The following is a 19,347-nucleotide window of genomic DNA, read 5'->3' as shown; positions in this document are numbered from 1 at the left end:
TGGAGTTTTTGCTCTTGTTACCCAGGCTGGAGTGCAATGGCTCGATCTCGGCTCACCGCAACCTCCGCCTCCTGGGTTTAGGCAATTCTCCTGCCTCAACCTCCTGAGTAGCTGGGATTTCAGGCACGCGCCACCATGCCCAACTAATTTTTTGTATTTTTAGTAGAGACGGGGTTTCACCATGTTGACCAGGATGGTCTCGACCTCTTGACTTCGTGATCCGCCCGCCTCGGCCTCCCAAAGTGCTGGGATTACAGGCGTGAGCCACCACGCCCGGCCTCAAATTTTTAATGTATTAATGAAGTGAGTACTATGTTAGAAATATTTTTACAAAGTGCTTGATATAAAAAGAGCTTTATGAGGAGCATTGCTGCATTCTAAACACAAGGAGACTTAGATCTGAAAAATGAAATGGTGTATTTACAGTCACTGGTAATAGGAAATCTGACAAAATTCAAGATAAGTTTTGTAATTCTTAGACATTCTCCTTGTTGATAAATTTAAGTACCATGTCTATGCATTTGTTTTTAAAATAAATTTTAAAGGATTTTAAAGGATATTTTATTAAATTCTTTGCTTTAAAATCTTTGTTTCAGTGCCATTCATTCAAAAGAGTTATCTTCTTTCCTCTCCCCCAACCCAGGCAATGGACAAGTTTTCTCTCTGCTGCATCAACTGCAATCTATGTTTACATGTATTCCTTTTACTACTATTTTTTCAAAACAAAGTAAGTGGAGACATTTTTTCACTTTTTATTTAGGAAACTAAATTTGTCCTTTAAATATTAAAATTTAAGTCCTTATATTGAAAATAAAAATGGACATCCTACATGTAGTTATTTTGTTTTATTTCAGGATGTATGGCTTATTTCAAACATCATTTTACTTTGGATATATGGCAGTATTTAGCACAGCCTTGGGGATAATGTGTGGTAAGTTCTGAAATTCTTTGAATGTCATGAGTAAATCTGAGTTTCTCTGAATCATAAAAATATAGGAATTGCAAATTAAGAAATTCTATCTGTTGTTTGATCAGAAACACCAAAATAAACCCGAGTCTGATTTCAGTCTTTTTGACTCTTACCCACAACGTAATTTATTACCTGATTAATTTCTATTTTTATAGAAATTTTAGTAATTCTATATAGCACAGAATTTCATACCACAGTTTTTCATTCATGTTGAGAATTGGCTTTTTCATTTGATTTTTTAAAGACAAGGTCTCTTTGTGTTGCCCAAGCTGGAATGCATTGTCTGTTCATGAGTATGACCATAGTGCAGTACAGTCTTGACCTCCTGGGCTCAAGCAATCCTCCTGCTTCAGCTTCTGAAGTAGCTGGGACTACAGGCACATGCCATTGTGCCTGGCTTGAGAATTGGCATTTTTTAAAGCCTAGATTCAATGGAAGATCATGATGTAGGCATGTTAAGGTGTTGCCTGAATGATTCCAGTTTGGAAACTTCTTACACTATTCTTGGAGAAACCAGGACATACCTAGGAGACAGCACAGTTTACTTGTTATGATTGCTTACTTGGGTGTCTACAGACTGGACTTAAGTTCTGGCTGTACCATATATATACTTTCTGCATTGATCTAGTTCTCCAAGCTCTCTAAGCTTCCGTAAAGTGGAGATAAAACCACTGTTTATGGATCTATTATAATCGTCTATTAAAAGGAAGAGGTAATAGTTTTCACCATATGATCGAGTCTCTAGAATGTGTGAAATAGCTAGAAAATAAAAAGAACTTTTGGAAACAGTATGATAAATGGGAAAGGTGTAAGTATGAGAGCCTGAAAGCACTGGAATAAATTTCCATGCTCAGCTTTTTTTGTGGCCATGGAGGTCAGATTGACCTTTCTAAGTCTCATTTTTATCTGTAAAATGGGCATATCTTTCAGAATATTTGTGAGGAATCGTGTCATGCATGTAAAGCACCAAGTGTAATGCTGGGACTGTTACTAGGTAGTAAGGATAGCCAGTTACATGGTGAGGAATGGAAAGAGCTGGTGTTCTGGGTCTGAATTCCCTGCTCTATAGCCATGTTACTCTGGCCAAATTATTTAGCCTTTTTTCCTCAACTTTCCTTTACAAAATAGAAGTAATACCTATCTCATAGAGTTGTAAAGAAGATTCATTGATTAAATGTGGATAAACATCAGGTGGCTGATAGATGATAGGTGAGGAGTGGCTGCTGCTGCTATTGATGAAAGCTAAAAATCTTTGGGTTTCCTTCTGCTTTGGGATTGTGTCTGTGTTTCTGCACAGTCTCTGTGGGATTCCACACCTTGTGTTTCCATCTCAGAGCAGCTTTATGACACTAAGTCCAGGCAGAGGTACCTTAAGGGAAACTCACCTTTTTTCAGGTTCAGTGTTTTACTTGATAAATGAGACTGCTCCCTTAGTTACTTTCTAGGAATGATATAAGACTGTAGGACTAATCATGGTAGAAACATTTCCAGAGAGTGGATAATTCAGACCCTCATCCTTTTCCTGTTATTTGCCCTTGGCTTTTTGTATATGTATGTGTATATTTGATAATTGCACCTTTGGCTATAGGGTGGGCAGTGGAATAAAGAAAATATGATAGTCATTAAAAGCTAGGTCTTGGTATGATATTTATGGACCCTTTGGGGTACCAAGATTGCTTTGTTTCTCCATCAAAAGAGCCTGTTCAATTCATATACACATGTATGTGATCACGTGTGCACACACACAAATGAGATTGTCTGTAAAGTGGTGAAACTAATTCCACAAGCAAAGATCATTCTCTATGTCTTAGTCATATGTTTTATTTATAGCTGATGTGATAGCCATTCCCTGTGACAACTAACCAACTTTGAGGGAAAGATGAGAGGGACTGAAGGTTAAAACTAGATTGTGTCGTGTGGAAACATCCCTATTCTTGGGCAGTCAGAAGGTTTCTTTGGTATTATTGGCCATCCTTTCTTCAGAATATTGCTCACTGGACTCCTCTTTATTTTATCTGAGATCTTTCTTGATTATCACCAGCATCCAGTGAGGCATAGAATCAATTATGCACAGAGGGTTAAAAATTTTTTACTCTACTTTTTCTGTATATCTTAGGAAGGCCCAGAGAGGTAGCATCTTGACGTTTACAAAGAAAATGGAATGAATCTAGCTAAATTTTTTGACTGCTTTTCCTGTTGAAATTTCATTTTGCTCCCTGAAAATCTTGGCACATTTACAGTTCCCTGCTGTTTTGGCAATGTCCCAGCATCTATTCTTTAATGGGTTTATATGCCTTCAGTGCTTCATTTTTTAGGGGCAGGTGGGGAGAAACTTTTTACACTGGAATGACTAGAATGTCATCATAATACAAAAATTATACATATCCATCAATTTATGTTTCTAAAATGCTGAAGCCAGTAATTAAAACAAAAATATTTATTGATTCTTTTTAATATAGGAAAAAATGACTATGTTAAGGTGGGATATTATGAGCATAGCATTTTTGTTTGGGAAGAATTAAGTTTAAAAATGTACCTCTGTTATTCCTAAGATATTTACTTTTCTAGAGAGCATATTCAGTATTCTCTTTTCATAAAGTCATGCTTTTGTAAGTTTATTCTTGAGGTACTCATAAGATTAGGAAAAATGATTCTCTGGGTTGATACTGTTTTGATTTTAAGTGTATTTCTGCTCAAAGGGGAACAATGTTTTGTACATCTGGAAGATTGGATTTGGTTATTGGACTAGTATTATACCATTAAAATTTTTGATACTAATTAAAATTTTATACATCTTTTTATGTCATAAGGATTCAAGTTTATTTTTACAAAATTGAATGATTTTTCTCTTATCCTATAAAGAATTGTATTATAACTATCTTAAAATGCATTATCTATAAAGTGTAATATCATTATTTCCTGTTATAAAAAAAGACTAGTCATTGCAAAAATAAATGGAAATAATTTTTCTTTGTCATTTTGGTTACTTTTTTTGTATTTTAATATTTAAGAATGAGAAACTTGCAGATATATACAAAAATAGGGACAATGCTGTATATAGTGTACTAACACCCATTGTCAGTAATTATCAACTCATGGCCTGTCTTGTTTTATTTATATCCCCGCTCTGTATTCCCCCTTTTATGCTGACATAAATCTTAGACCTTGTGTCATTTCAACTGTAAATATTCAGTATATTTTCCACACTGAAAGATAAATATAATTTCTTAATATGATGGAATAATTCAGTTAGTGTTCAAATTTACCACACATGTAATGGCTTCTTTTTAAATATAGTTTGTTTGCATTGAGATCAACTGACGTTCATGCCATTGCTTGGCTAAAATGTCTCTTTAGGCTCTTTTAATCTATAGATGTTCTCTCTCTCACTTGCAATTTATTTTTAAAACTTTAAAAATTCCTGTATAGTTTTCCACACTCTGAATTTTGCTGATTATATTGCCGAAGTGCCATTTAAAGTTTCTCTAAGTGGTGGTTAGATCTGTAGGCTTGATCATACTCAAGAATACTTGTCCAAGAATGTTTAAGAGGTGGTTTGTAAGCTTTATCAGGGGAGCACCTAATTTCTGGTTCTACTTCTTTGTGAACTTAGCAGCCATTCATAGTTATTACCAAACTCAAATAATTCATTAGTGGTTATAATATTCTAATTCCATTGTACCTTTTATATTTGTTAGTTCGAATACTTTCATAAGGAGAACCTTCCTTTCATCAACCAGTTGCCTTGGGGTTTAGTTCGTGTGTAGGAAAAACAGGAGAAATGCTTGTTTCTTGCCTTTCATTCACCACTTTGGTGAATAAAAATTGGTTCAAGGGTGACCAATTAGGCATTTGTGTATGCACTTAGGATTATTAATTAATGGAAGATTTTCTTTTAAGCTTTCAATAATATTGGGCTGCATTGTAAATTCCTAAGACCAATAGAGATTTTTTTCTCTGACAGTTCAATAACCAACTGCATTGTTTTAAAGAGCCCTTAGGATGTTGGTGCAAAAGTAATTGTAAAACTGCAGTTACTTTTGCACCAACCTATATTTGCAATGAAGAACCATCCAGTTCATTCATTCATTCATCCAACAAATATTTACGGAGTACCTTATTATGTGCCAGGCACTCTTTTAGACTCAGAAGATAAATGCTTTATTTAATAAAACAAACAAATATCCCTGATTTCTGGTGTTTTAAGCTCTAGTTGAGGCTAATTGTTAAAAAACATTTCAAAACTTCTGACCCACTTACCTATCTCTCTTGTCTATTCTTGCAAATACATTATCCTCCCTACCAACTACACAGCCTCTACAATTTAAACATAAAAAAGAAGCTGTCAGAAAATGCCTCTTCTCTAGAGCTTCAACTGCTATTGGGATATGGCTCTCTGTCCTTAAGAGAATCCTCCGTCACTTTTTACTTTAATGACCTAAAATAATATGTCCTCAAATCAAAGACATGTTTTTTTATTTAATAGCCTTTTGCCATTATCAAATTATTCTTGCTTTATAAGAGATGTGTTTTAACTCCATAGCTACTGATTATACAAGAAATAATTGCTACTTGAATAGACTTGGCATATGATGGTCAGACTTGGTGTATCAGGTGATTTGCAGAGCAAATGATACAGTTTTAGTAAGTTCAGAGAGAATACCAACATAAAGATATTATCTTTAAAAAAGAATAACTTTCCAGAGCATAGAGTATTTAGTGTTTTTAAATGATGGATACTGCTCTGTATGTATTTGTTTCAAAACATCTTATTTTATCTTTGCAGGAGCGATTGGTTACATGGGAACAAGTGCCTTTGTCCGAAAAATCTATACTAATGTGAAAATTGACTAGAGACCCAAGAAAACCTGGAACTTCGGATCAATTTCCTTTTCATAGGGGTGAAACTTGCGCAGCAAAAACAGAAAAACGCAAGAAGAGATTTGGGCTTTAACACACTGGGTACTTTGTGGGTCTCTCTCTCGTCGATGGTTTAAAGTAACATCTATTTCCATTGATCCTAGGTTCTTACTGACTGCTTTCTCCAACTGTTCACAGCAAATGCTTGGATTTTATGCAGTAGACATTACTACAGTACATGGCTAATCTTCCCAAAAACTAGCTATTAAAGATGAAATAGACCAGCTCTCTTCAGTGAAGAGGACAAATAGTTTATTTAAGGCATTTGTTCCAATAAAATAAATAGAGGGAAACTTGGATGCTAAAATTACATGAATAGGAATCTTCCTGGCACTTAGTGTTTCTATGTTATTGAAAAATAATGTTCCAGAAAGATTACTTTTTTCCTCTTATTTTTACTGCCATCGTCAACCTATTGTGGGACATTTTTATATATTGAATCTGGGTTCTTTTTTGACTTTTTTCCCCCCTAATCCAACTGCATCCTTTTTTTTAAAAAGAGAATTAGAAAATATTAAATCCTGCATGTAATATATCTGCTGTCATCTTAGTTGGACCAACTTCCCATTTATTTATCTTAAAACTATCCAGTTGCATCTTAATTCCATCCAAAGAAGGTACAGTTTGAAGATAGAGGTATGTTCTCTACAATGCAATGTACTGTACAGTTAGAAAGCAAAGTGTTAAATGGAGAAGATACTTGTTTTTATTAAACATTTTGAGATTTAGATAAACTACATTTTAACTGAATGTCTGAAGTGATTATCTTTATTCCCCCCAAGTTAGTCTTACATCTTTTTTGGGTTTGAATGAAGGTTTTACATAAGAAATTATTAAAAACAAGGGGGGTGGGTAATAAGTGTATATAACATTAAATAATGTAACGTAGGTATAGATTCCCAAATGCATTTGGATGTACAGATCGACTACAGAGTACTTTTTTCTTAAGATGATTGGTGTAGAAATGTGTGAATTTGGGTGGCTTTTTACATCTTGCCTACCATTGCATGAGACATTGGGGCTTCTTCAAAATGTGTGTGTCATACTTCTTTTGGGAGGGGGGTTGTTTTCTTCTCTTTATTTCCTGAGACTCCTACAGGAGCTAAATTTGTAATTTAGAGACATTTAATTTTGTTAATCCTGTCTGGGACACTTAAGTAACATCTAAAGCATTATTGCTTTAGAATGTTCAAATAAAATTTCCTGACCAAATTGTTTTGTGGAAATAGATGTGTTTGCAATTTGAAAATCTCTGTCTGTTCAAAAGGCAAAATTACTGAATGCCATTTTAAAAATATACTATGAACTATGCTACTGTCGTACAGGGGACCCACACTTAAAAATCTCCAGACTTGCTTACATCTAGATTATTCAGCACAGTCATAAAGTGAATGACAAACCCTTTGAATGAAATTGTGGCACAAAATCTGTTCAGGTTGGTGTACCGTGTAAAGTGGGGATTGGGTAAAAGTGGTTAACTTACTATTGGATCAACAAATAAAGGTTACAGTTTTGTAAGAGAAGTGATTTTAATTTTGAATACATTTTTCTGGAACTATTCATAATGTGAAGTTTTCCTAGAACCACTGAGTTTCTAGTTTAATAGTTTGCTATGCAAATGACCGCCTAAAACAATACTGTATATTGGTATTTTTAGAAAGATTCAAAACATCTGTATTTAAACCTTAATATGAAAATCATGCGGTTAATAGTTACACAAGATGTTTTCATTACAAAATATGTGTCTATATATTGATGGACTCCACATCCTGTACTGTAGCATGTAAGTCCTATAAAAGGTGAAAAGTATGATTTCTTACCACTTAATTATGATTGATATGATTAAACAGATTTGATCAGAAGCTGTAGGTAAATCCTCTTCTTAAGCCAAAATGGTATATGAAATGTAATTTATTGGTTCTTCTGTTTTCTTATCCTTCTTTAAGATGTTAGAAAAAAGAAACTACAAGTTAATATTTAGTTGCTTATATTATATAACATTTTAACGATATATAAAGTACTTTTTTGGTTTCCTTCTCACCACTTTTATTCAAAAAGTACTTTTACATACCAATACATAGTCTGTCTGATGGGAGTATAAATTGGACAGTAAGCTTTTGTCTTAATAAAAGGGAATTTGTTTCTCATATGAATCTTGCAGGGAAGATGTAGGGTTTACTGAAAATATGTGGGTTAAATGCTTTCAGGTACACCAATTCTTTATTCTAAATTGAGCTCTATTTGAAGTTCTTTGGAATCTGTGGTGAAAAATAATTTTATAATTTTCAAATACATTAAGAGCATTACAGTGAATATTAATCATCTTTAAAAGTCTTTTAGAAAAGGGCTTGTATTGTTTTTGGCTGCATAGAGGGGTGAGAGTGTGTGTGTGTGTATATCTTGAAGAAGATGTAATTCACAAATAGTTTAGCTCCCTAGCTCTCAGTTGTAGAATAGAAAATATAACATTATTTAAGTTAATTGAAGGGTGAGGTTTTTATACCCCACTAATGCTTTTTATCTCTCTTTCATTTGTTAACATTATTTGCTTAATTTCTTTCAACTGAGACTTCGAATAATACTATCAAAAACTAAGACTAAACATTCCCCATGTATCTTTATTAAGCATGCTTCTCCTGAAATTTAACTACATTAGTAGTTGACATTTTTATACATAAATCCTAATACCAGAGTAGGATAAGGTGGAAATGTAATGGCTTGAGGGATGTTGAAGCATTCTGTTAGTATTATTTATCATGTTGGGCTCCTAGATTGTACTGGGGTTGCCCATAAATCAAACCCCATACTCTTAGAATTCATTATATTGTGGTGATATCTGAACCTAGTGAATGGTATGCTTGGGTGTTTTCCATTGAGAGTGGGTGGACCTCTTTATAAAGTCGGTTGCTGCAAAATACAGTTCTTCCAAAAGCCACTTTATTTAGGGTTTATTCACAAATATCCACTTTGATATAGTGTTTGTTTTCTAATGTTTATTAATCACGTTATACCAAATGTCTTGCAAAGAAATGTTATTAAAACCTTGAATTTTTACAAATGTGAAAAACAAAAGGTGTATTTGTTCAGGAAAAGCTACATACCGAAGGGCTTTTGTATATGAAATCTGTGGTGGGGAAACCCATTTGTAATCTATATGGCAGCTCTGTCTGGGTTTTAAGTTTAGATGTCACCATGTCTTAGTGCTTCATTCTATTGGTTTATTGGAACACGTAATAAATAGGAGTAGTGATGTATTAAAACTCAAGTATTCATTAATATTTTATATCTTCACTAAAATTCTATATTAAGCTGTATTCCATCAGTCAAGGTGTTATATTTCCGTCAGAGAAGCAAAAACTTAAGATTATTTGGAAGTGTGTACAGAAATAAATTAGACTTACAAGTAGGGTAGATCAGAAAGTTAACATATGTAACTGCAGAAATTTGTTAAGACTTAAATTCAGTGTGAGGAATAACTCTAGTTCTCTCTTCTGAGCATTTCCTAAAAGCCATATGATTTGGCATTCTTACTGGAGCTGTAGACAGAAATCTACAAAGACAAAAGTAAACAAAATTAAGTTCTTATTACATTGTGAGGAATGGAAATAAATTTGCGAAGTCTGCTTATTTTGAAGAATTGGTGAACTAGGCTTGCTGATTGGTAACTGCAGCATAGTGTGTGTTTACTCCAGCCTGTCATCTTAGGTCAATTGAAAGTTATAAAAGCTTAAGGCAAGGAAGAAATAACATGGAATTCTATTTGAAGGACAACAGAATATTCTTGGAAAAGCAGTTCCAGTTGGCTTTTCAACTGTGTCAAACTTGAATGTATAAATCCCCACAGAGCATGGACAATTGGTGCAGAGTTCCAAGGAAACAATTACTGCCTGATGATCACTTCCATTTTGTATACACTCTTTGGTTCATATAGGCCATATTCCAACTGAAAAAGTAATAGAAGTCCAGTATATAATGTATCAAAAACAATTGAGGTTCTAATCTAGTGTATTAATTTATCTGAATTTGGATTTTTTTAAAGTAATAAAAAGTTAAATGTATATCCCTTGGATGCTTTATTTCTTTCCTTTTTCAAACATGAACCAAGCATAAGGGATAACCCATTATTGCCATGCAAATGAAGAACTAATAACTTTCCACAATTAAATAAAGCAGGGGTCTACAGACTTTTTCTTTGCAGTTCTAGATAGTAAATACTTTAGGCTTTGAGGGCCATACAGTCTGTTGAAACTATCATTGCAGCACCAAAGCAGCCATAGTAGACTACATACACTAATGAGAATGCTGTGTTCCCATATAATTTCACAAACGGCCCACCGGCGATAGTCTGCTAACCCCTGAAATCATGTATTTAAAGTTTAAGGTTTAAATTTATATTTTGAAAAAAATTTTAATGTACAGTATAGTTGAGAGAATGGTCCAATGAATAAGATTGGTCTTTCTTAAGAAATGATTTTTCTTGTATTGCCATTCTTTTGACTTTTTTGTATACCTGACTCCTACACTCAGACTTTACCATCTCTTTGCTTGCCATCCTCTGATTGATGATACTTTGCATTTATTTAGCTTTTTTTTTTTTGGTGGGGGGTGGTGCGGAGATGGAGTTTTGCTCTTATTGCCCAGGCTGGAGTGCAATGGTGCAATCTTGGCTCACCACAACCTCTGCCTCCCAGGTTAAAGCGATTCTCCTGCCTCAGCCTCCAGAGTAGCTGGGATTACGGGTATGCACCACTACGCCCAGCTGACTTTGTATTTTTAGTAGAGATGGAGTTTCTCCATTTGGTCACACTGGTCTCGAACTCCTGACCTCAGATGATCTGCCTCCCTCAGCTTCCCAAAGTGCTGGGATTACAGGCGTGAGCCATCACACCCAGCTGTAGCATTTACTGATTTTTCAAAGCAGTCTCACATGTTCCTTCACAAGCATCCTGTGAAGCTGATAGAGTAGATATCCATGTTTTATGGATAAGAAACCAGGGCAGCTAAAGGTGCTCTTATTTTTAGCCCAGAAGTAATCAAGATTCAGGGCCTTATTGTCTTGCCTACTGTAACTGCAAAACAGGGGTGTCACCCTCCAACCTGGGAGGCAGATAATATATGTAGAAGTCGCATTGAAAATTAGTGTTGTATACAAATGGAAGAGGTTATTTTTACTGTGCCACATCGAAATCAGTGCTTAATTTCTTCATGTCTATTTGTATGTTTTGTTTGTCTGTTCCTGATTAGTTTTTTAAAATCCTGACCAATCTCCTTGTTTTTTTTTTGTTTTTGCTCTGGACTCAACACGCTTTTATTAGGTCCTTGGTTCTTTTCTCCTAGTTTTATTAGTTGTCTCAGTCAACACCTGTACTTGGCAAATCCCCTTAGCCAAATAGTTGGTAAAAATTTGGATTACATTTGATTTCTTTAATGAACACTTTTTGTCCAGTTGGAAAACAGGAGAGAAGGAACTCCTATGCAGCCAGTTTCTTGATTTCAAGTGTGAACTATTGTGGAACTATTAACTCTGCACTATAGCATTAGAAAAGAGTGGAGGAAGCCTAATTGGGACATATGGAATCAGTGTAGTTTACAAATGCATTTAAAATTAATTGATTATTTAAAGTGATTTTCAAAGTTTGCATGATTACTTTGCTTGACAGCCGTTTCAAAGGAAAAAAGGTGGGAGATGGTTACAGGGGTAAATTGGTATAAGTGGGACTGGCCAATGTTATGGTTATTCTTAGTGGCCTGGCCTAAGCCACTAGGATTACAGGACTTAGTCTTGAAGGTCAGGAAGAAAAGGGAGAGTCTAGAGAGTGAGACATGGAAGGTGGTTCTAAGTTGGGGTTGGTGAGCGAGGTCTGCTACAATTGTAGACCAGAAAGGGCAGACCTAGGTAGCTAAGTGTCACAGGTATGGTAGCTTCGATGCTGGCATGAGGATGTAGGATGTGCCGTTATCAAGGTGTCCCAGGCAGAGAGATGGAGGTGAGAAGCAGCAAGGTTGGGTTAGGATGACAGCAGGACGTTTAATGCCAGAAGACTAAAATGTGGGAGGTGCCAAGACTGCAAAAGTGAAAAGAAGGCTTGATGGTAGACGGAAGACCTGGTATGCCACCCTGAGGAGCTGGATGAAGATTTTGGAGAGCCAGGAAGGGTTTTAAACAGCTGTTGAAAATTGTAATCTCTTTAATTATATTCTCCAAAGAACTGAGTATCTTCTCGGTGGTCAGCAGTGTAAAGGAAGGAATGAGCTGGCATGATGAGAGTGCCCTCTATTTTGGAGGTTCTGCTCCCTGCACTGGAGCAAGTTATGAGGTATAGTGGCCTGGAGAGGCAAAATGAGAAAGTGGCCCAGGTGGATAAAACTCAGATTTGAAGGGGCAAGAGAACCCGGTTACCTTGGGTATGAATGAGTTGGGTGGGGGAATGGGTGTATAAGTTGGGTGATGGAATGAGTTGGGTGGGGGATGGGCGTATAAGAGGAGAGAAACACTTGTTCAGGTTCACAGAGGACCCAAAGATACAGCAACCTAAAGTAATGAATGTAATAATGGAGCTAAGTTGAGCAGTTTTAGCTCATAAATCCTGTTATTCTGAATCTACCTCTGGTTTTTTTTCATAGTTTTTAAATTAAAGAAAAATACATTTTAAAAATTATCTGAACCCAGATTAGAGTTTAGCTTTTATAGTTTTATCTTACAGTGTTCATTTTCAGTCATTCCTTTCTAATCTTTCTAGTGAGCCAAATATTTTGTTGCCATTTATTTGTTGATAGCCAAAGTAGCAATTCAACTGGACTTCTACTCTAATAACATAAAACTGTGGCTTGTTCATTCAAGAACACCACTGTCTTCAAAATATTTGGACAAAGGGTGTTGGTGAGAAGACCGGGCCACTACTCACCAGGTGGGGACTGGAGGTCATGAAGGCTCCCAACCTTATTGCTTGCACAAGAGGTGGCCTCTCATGTCTATTTTCCAGAGGAATTTCCTTTTAATGAGTAAGCCAGTTGGTGGTTTGCCTAGTGCCATCTGGAGACCTGGAAGTGTCACAGAAGTTTGTTCAGCCTTTTAGGTGTTGACTCTGTGGACTTATCTACTGAGATGTGGTGACCTTCATGGGGGCGAATGCAGAGAGCTGTGGAGTTGGGTTTGACTCCTTCTGGCATTCAGGCAGAAATGCGTGTCATTCAACCCCCTTCCATTCCTGTTGCCTATGCACTGGCCACTTGGCCTTCCCTGCCATTTGGTGACATTTGTCCCCTCCAAGTTCCTTCCTCCCACCTGCCAGTTTCTAACCAGATCCTGCCCATCCAGCTCCATTCTGTATGTTACATGCCCATTTGATGAAAACAGCATGAGGCAGGTCAATGTTGCATTTATTTCTAAGAGCGAGGACAAAACATGAGTAGCATCCTTCCAGTAGTTAACTTTTAGCTCTTTACTGGTGTGAAGATCAACCATCATTATCCTGGTTGATAGATGAGAAGACAGATGACCATAAATGCAAGAAATGCAGTTTAATATGAAGCCCAGCGCTCCCTATTGACTATTTTGTCAATGATGAATGTGAAACCATGTGGAAATCCAAAAAGAAAGTTGTCCATTTTTCTGCTTGCAGTTTAAATTGGAAAAGGATTCTACTGAGCACGATGCAAAATATCTCTACACATACACTTTTGTATGTTAATAGGAACATTTTACTCGTATAAAAAGATCTTTGAAAAGCCTCACAGTAGTAATACTTTTTGTATCTCTAAATCAAAATGGCTCAGTTCTGACAATTTTTACATTTAAGGTACAAAGTAGAAGTGGGTTTCAAATAGCTCTTGATTAGTCTCCTAAATTATTCGGGCATGTGTTTTTAATTGGCAAAAAAATAACCAGACTTCAGAAATTGGTCAATTTTATTCCATCAAGTTAACAGTGAGTGGATTATTTAATAAAAACATGTCTGTAATTCAACACAAAGAGCACGTACAGCTGTTCATTTGTGTCTTTTTGACTGTATGAAGCCTCTTAGACTGTTTCACTGAAAGATAGGGGCACCGAGAGGGGAAATCTGTGGGCTTAAATCTTTTCTTCCTTACCTATCGCAGCCGCTAGGTTAGGTTAGGTAGGTGCCGCAGCAAGCGCCCTTCATGGCTCGACTAGAGGATGTGGAGAGAGCTATGAGAATCGTAATCCTCGACTTTTTTTTTTTTTTTTTTTTTCTGCACTGAAAGGGACATTCACTCATCCCTGCAGAGAAGCAGCTGCCCGAATGCATACAGCCAGCTGGTGGTGACACGAACCGCGCACGCAGGGCTCCCGGTCCAGCGCTCCGAGCTCTAACCACTGTTGCAGCCTCCGGCCACGTGTGCATCGGGGAGTTGTAAAGTGAGTTAGGGAAATAAAACGAGGCGGGAACCCCAGCCTCGATCTTCAGGAGTAGCGTTCTCGGGGGTCAGAGGCCGTGGTGGTGCCCCGGGCAGGCGCCTTCGGCTGGGTGGGCGCAGAGCTGGCCCCCGGCCCTTGGCTTCAGCATCTTCACCTCGCTCCCCTTCCTCCGAAGTTGCGGAGGTGCCGGGAAGAGGAGGGGCCTCGCCTCGGGCGCCCGAGTGATTGGCTGTCCAGGGCCCCTGGCGAGGACTGTTTGGTCCAGCCCTGGTGGAGAGGGGCGGAGCGGCCACTGCTCCAACCACCGCCGCCACCGCCACAGTCGCAGCCGCCGCAGCCTCGGCCGCCGGGCTAGTAGCTCCGAAAGGCGGCTTCCCAGTTGTCCTGACGAAGACAGGGGGCGCCGCGCTCCGCTTGCTCCGCGCCGGAGCCATGCCCGGCAGCCCAGTGTAACCACCGAGTCCCGGCTTCAGCGGACCGACCCAGTGCACCGTCTTTCGCCAAGCTGAGCTTTCGTGCACGCAACTCCCTCTGCCCCCGCCGGCCCCGCGCCACCATGCCCCGGGTGACTGCACTTGGGGCCCTGGTGTCACTGCTGCTGCTGCCGCTGTCTCGCGGCGCCGGGGAGCTCGGAGAGCGCCCGGACGCCGTCGTGGACTACTCGGCGCTGGACGGCGAGGAGGGCACCGAGCAGCAGCTGGAGCATTACCACGACCCTTGCAAAGCAGGTAGGCGCCGCCACCGCCGGGGAAGTCCCGCAGAAGTTTGCCTTTGAAATGCAAATGAGGTGGTGGGCAAGCCTGCGCTGCCGTCTGTGGGGCGGGTCTCCTCTCCCCTCCGCTGAGATCCTCGGCTCCCCGGGAAGACAATACCTCCGCGGAATTGCTTAAAAATCACTCCAAGGCTGGGACGTCCCGGTCCCAGGTTTGCGGCGCGCACCAGGGGGGCAACAGCCGGCATGTTCCCAAAGCGAATCAGGGCGGGTGTCCGAGGCCAAGAGGACGCCCAGGGACCGGGGCGGGTGCCAGGATCGCCTGACAGCGGGTGGCCAGCACTGGCCACCGCCGGACACTCTAGGTCGGAGCAGAAGTGCCGGGCTGGGCGCGGCCCTTCCAGGCTCAGATGGAGTTGCTGGCACTGATTTCACAGCATTCCTAAGTTTCGCGCAAAGTTTCCCAAGATCTGTGGTTACGCTTGGGAGGAGATTTTAAAAAGAAAAGCGTCACTGTGGGCAAAAGGAAAGGGGTGGCCGAGGGAGAATAAGCAAGACTCGAATAGCCGGAAACTTCCCTGTAGCCCCTCGGCGTCGTCCGGGCCTGAGGGTCGCCCTGGGCGGGCGGAGATGGAAGCCGGCAGGTGTTCTAATCCTGCCCGGAAACGGCGCCCCGGGACGTACCGGCCTTTCGGGCGCAACCGCCGCCCCGGCTCGGCAGCTCCCGCTTCCCCGGGGCCGCCGGCCGGCTCTTGAGTCCCGAGGGGAGCTGCTACCGAGCTGGAGTCGGTGAGGCGTTATAACTCCGAAGGGCCGAAGCGCATGTTCCAGCAAGCTGATGAGTGTGGGGCAGTTCCAGCACGGGCAGAAGGGTGCTCACGCTCCCCGGGAGGTGCTGGGCTCAGAGGCTCTCACAGACGCTCCTGGCCATTGGTGGTGTTTATCTCTGGCTTTGTGCGGCTCTGTTTCAATTGGCGGTGGGCAGAAAGGAATTGGGAGGGAAGAGCGCGACCTCCACCCTTGGCGGAGCAGGTCCTCCTTCCCGGGGCTGTGGCCGGCCAGGTCTCTGCGGGGCCTGTGGGCCAGTGGCCGCCCCTTCACACCCTGAAAACCTCTATCAGTTTCAGGTTCCTCATCTCTAAATTGGTGGCAGTAATTATAGGAGGCTCAGGTGATTTATGGGAATATTCTTTGCAAATGAAATGATGGCATTGTCGTCATTTTTATTGTTACTGTCACTGCAGTGGCTCGGGTCGAGGCTGGGGGTTGCCAGGGTCAGGACTGGGTAAAGTCTGGGGAAGACCAGGGTACTAGGAGGCAGGAGGGGTTTGTGAGACTTGAGAATCTTGTGAAGGTTGAAGATCAAACTAGTCTTGACGGGTCTGGTCTTAGTGAGGGAAGTTTCCTGCAGAATATCCACCTATTGCTGTACCTCATGGGGCTTCTGAGTTAGGAAGGTGGGCAGAAGAGTTGGTTCCTGGGCAAATGGAGAAAACCTCAGCAGGTAGCATGCCTGGCTCAGGTATCATGAGTTCCTCATAGGACCTAATTCAAGGCCCAAGACAAGAGGCTCCAGAGCACTTGTGGAATGGCAGCCTGGCCCTGAAAAGAGGGCCCCTGAAGCTAGGAAAATAGGTGTGGGATAAAGTGAGTGGCTGGACCACCTCCTGCGCTAGTCAGATTCTCGACACTGCTGGGTGTGAGCTGGGACCTCTGGGAGGCAGTGCAGGCAGCTGAGGCCTGGAGTGAGGAAGGGATTGATTTGCTCAGGAATGTATGCTGCACCTCTTAGTATGTTGGGTGCTGGTCTGGGCACTGTGACTCCAGATGTGCAAGAGACATCCAGCTCCCGGTCTCAGCTGTGGAGGATGACCCTGAGGCAGGCTTGCCTGTTACAGCCTCATCTTCCTCAGTAATTTTAGAGAAAATGTAAGATAACCAGGGGCATGCATATTCTGTGATTCTTCACAGACAGGATGGGATACACAGGCAGGGCCCGAAGGTAGAGGATCTTGGCCAGTGTGGCTTCAGACAGCCGCAGGCATCCTCAACCTCCTTGAATTCTCCCAGCCCATTGGCCTCTCCCTGGGATACTCCGATGCTAAGACTGGCCAGAAGACGGCGATGATAAGAGCAACCTGGGGAAAAGGTAACATCTCAGTCACCCCATCTAATTGGAAATTGCCTGACCTGGAGAACAGCTGTCTGGAAGGCCAGCAAGCAGTTCATCAGTGTACTGAAGTCTCAGAGAAAGGACTTGTCTCGGCTAGTGGGCCACTGCACTTCTTGGTTGCCTATTTAACGCAAACCATCTAGGGGCAGCCTCCCATTCTATCTCAGTGAAATCCTAAAGCCCCCTGACTCTTCCAGCCAGAAGTTTTCCCTTTAGGACCTGCCTGAGGGCTGCAAAGCTAAAATACCTCCCACTCTCCCTTCTTGGTGCAGGTCTCCATACTGTGGACTCAGAATGCAGAGGGGAGGGTCTTGCCTCTATTCCTGGCTTCTCAGGAGCTGTGTTACCTGGACGATTCCCCTCCTCTTTGGGCCCCAGTTCCTTACCTGCAGAATGAAAATGGCTGCCTTGTTAGAACTGCAAAGCAACATGTCCAGAGAGCTTGTGCTGTTGATCTACATCAACCATCTTGCCATGGGCCTGCTTCATACCTTGCAGGCACTTCAGTGTAATGATCATAGAAGACACCCGCTGGGTTTCTTCCTATCCAGTGTTCTATGAGTCTGTGATCGTTGGTTCTAGCCCAACCTCTCAGAAGATGAACAAACTGGTAATTTTACCATTTCACTACTTTTGCAATTTGTTAATACCGTTTTCACCATTTACTCTGCCATTGACAAGCTGTGTGTCTTTGGGCAAATCACTTGATTTCTCTGGACATTAGTTTCCTCATTTGTAAATGGGGATGATTCCTGATAAAGTACATAGAACAGGGCTTGAGATATAGATACTTTATAAACAGATTTTCTAGAAACTGATGGAAAGAACATCTTCATGCTGACCTTAAAGCAGGTTTTAAGCTGGAAAATTTAGATTTTCTAATAGACAATCTATTTGATGCTGTAAAAAGGGGTGACTTAAATCAAATGACCGGGGAGTGCGAGTTAGTCTATGAAGCCCTCCTGGCCTGGGGCTGGTGAGGGGGATGGGGCATCTGGGGCATGTTCTCTGTCTGGTAGTCCATAGCTTTGCTATTTTTCTTCTAATACTGTCAATACAGCTAAGGGTTCAACTGGCAGTAAACCACAAGGCATCCTTCCAGCCACCATGCCTCTGAGAGCAAAGCTTGGGAGGACTGCTTCTGCCTACATGCCTGCCTGTCCTCATCCACAATGTTTAAGGTGATTTCAAGCCAGAGGGCCTAGATTCTTATCTTGACCCTGCCGCCCCTGACTCACCATGTGACCTTGAGCAAGTCATTTTACCTGTCCATGTCTCAGTCTCCTCAGCTACAAAATAGGAGTGGGAACAAAAATGCTTGCCCTGCAGGATAGACAAAAGGTCAGTTTTAGTTGGATTCTTCGGAAAGAAGAGCCTTAGACAAGGACTTGGGTGTAGACAGTTTGCGTGGAAGGTGATCCCAGGAAGCAGGGCTGAGGGAGCAGGAGGAATGAGACAGGGAGGGAGGAGATCCAATGAAGGGAGTGGAATCAAGGTAGCTGCCTTAGGCAATGGGCCCCTGACCCCACTGGGAGCTCTTTAGAAGAGCTTACAGAATGCCTCTCAAGTTATCTGCCAGAGAATAGGAGGCTGCAGCATTTATCCAAAGGCTGCTGCCCTTCGTTGTCTGCTCCCCAGTCTAGTTTCTATTCCCCTATAAGAAAGCTCTCCAGACCAGTGGCCATAGAACAACCTCTGTTTCATTATGTTCATGTTCTGTTGATTAGGAGTTTGGAAAGGACATAGCAGGGGAGGCTTGTCTTTGTTCCATGATGGCTGAGCCTTAACAAGGAAGACTTACAGGCTGGGGTGACTCAGCAAGTGGGGTCTGAAGTCATCTGAAGGCTTGTTCACTCACATGTCTGGCTATGGAGGTTGTCTGCTTCCTGGGACCTGTTGGCTGGAACACCTAGGCGGCCTATCCCTGCGGCCTCTTCATGTGGGCTAGTTACACTTCCTCAAATCACAGCGGCTGCATTCTAAGTGCAAGCATCCCAAGAGAACCAAATGGAAGCTGTGTTACCTTTGATAGCTTTGCCTCAGAGTCACACATTGTCACCTCCATCACGGCCACAGGCCCTCCCAAATTCAAGGTGGGCAAGCAGAGTCCTACCTCTCCAGTGGGAGGCATGTCAATATCACATTGTTAAAAGAGCACATGAAATGGGAGATGTTGTTGTAGCTGGTTTTGG

At 41.1% G+C, this 19,347-nt stretch overlaps 2 protein-coding genes across 3 annotated transcripts in view; both read left to right on the top strand.

The window, feature by feature from the left end:
• TM9SF3 (transmembrane 9 superfamily member 3) overlaps positions 1-9,948 on the top strand; it is a 70,457-nt gene extending 60,509 nt beyond the window's left edge. For both annotated transcript variants that reach the window (XM_032281144.1, XM_032281145.1), the window contains exons 13-15: positions 644-727; positions 855-931; positions 5,757-9,948. In XM_032281144.1, coding sequence (XP_032137035.1) covers positions 644-727; positions 855-931; positions 5,757-5,824 — 229 coding nt within the window. In that variant the 3' untranslated portion in view covers positions 5,825-9,948. The remainder of the gene's footprint in view (positions 1-643; positions 728-854; positions 932-5,756) is intronic.
• A 2,369-nt stretch (positions 9,949-12,317) lies between these two features.
• The window catches only part of TLL2 (tolloid like 2), a 148,747-nt gene continuing 141,717 nt past the window's right edge, over positions 12,318-19,347 (top strand). Inside the window, exon 1 of the mRNA XM_032281152.1 lies at positions 12,318-14,998. Within this exon, the coding sequence (XP_032137043.1) occupies positions 14,827-14,998 (172 nt within the window). The 5' untranslated portion in view covers positions 12,318-14,826. The remainder of the gene's footprint in view (positions 14,999-19,347) is intronic.

This window comes from Sapajus apella, unplaced genomic scaffold (assembly GCF_009761245.1).
Source record: "Sapajus apella isolate SASKATOON/1434 unplaced genomic scaffold, GSC_monkey_1.0 scaffold13, whole genome shotgun sequence".
Classification (NCBI taxonomy): Eukaryota; Metazoa; Chordata; class Mammalia; order Primates; family Cebidae; genus Sapajus; species Sapajus apella.
This window is presented reverse-complemented; position numbering and strand designations above follow the sequence as displayed.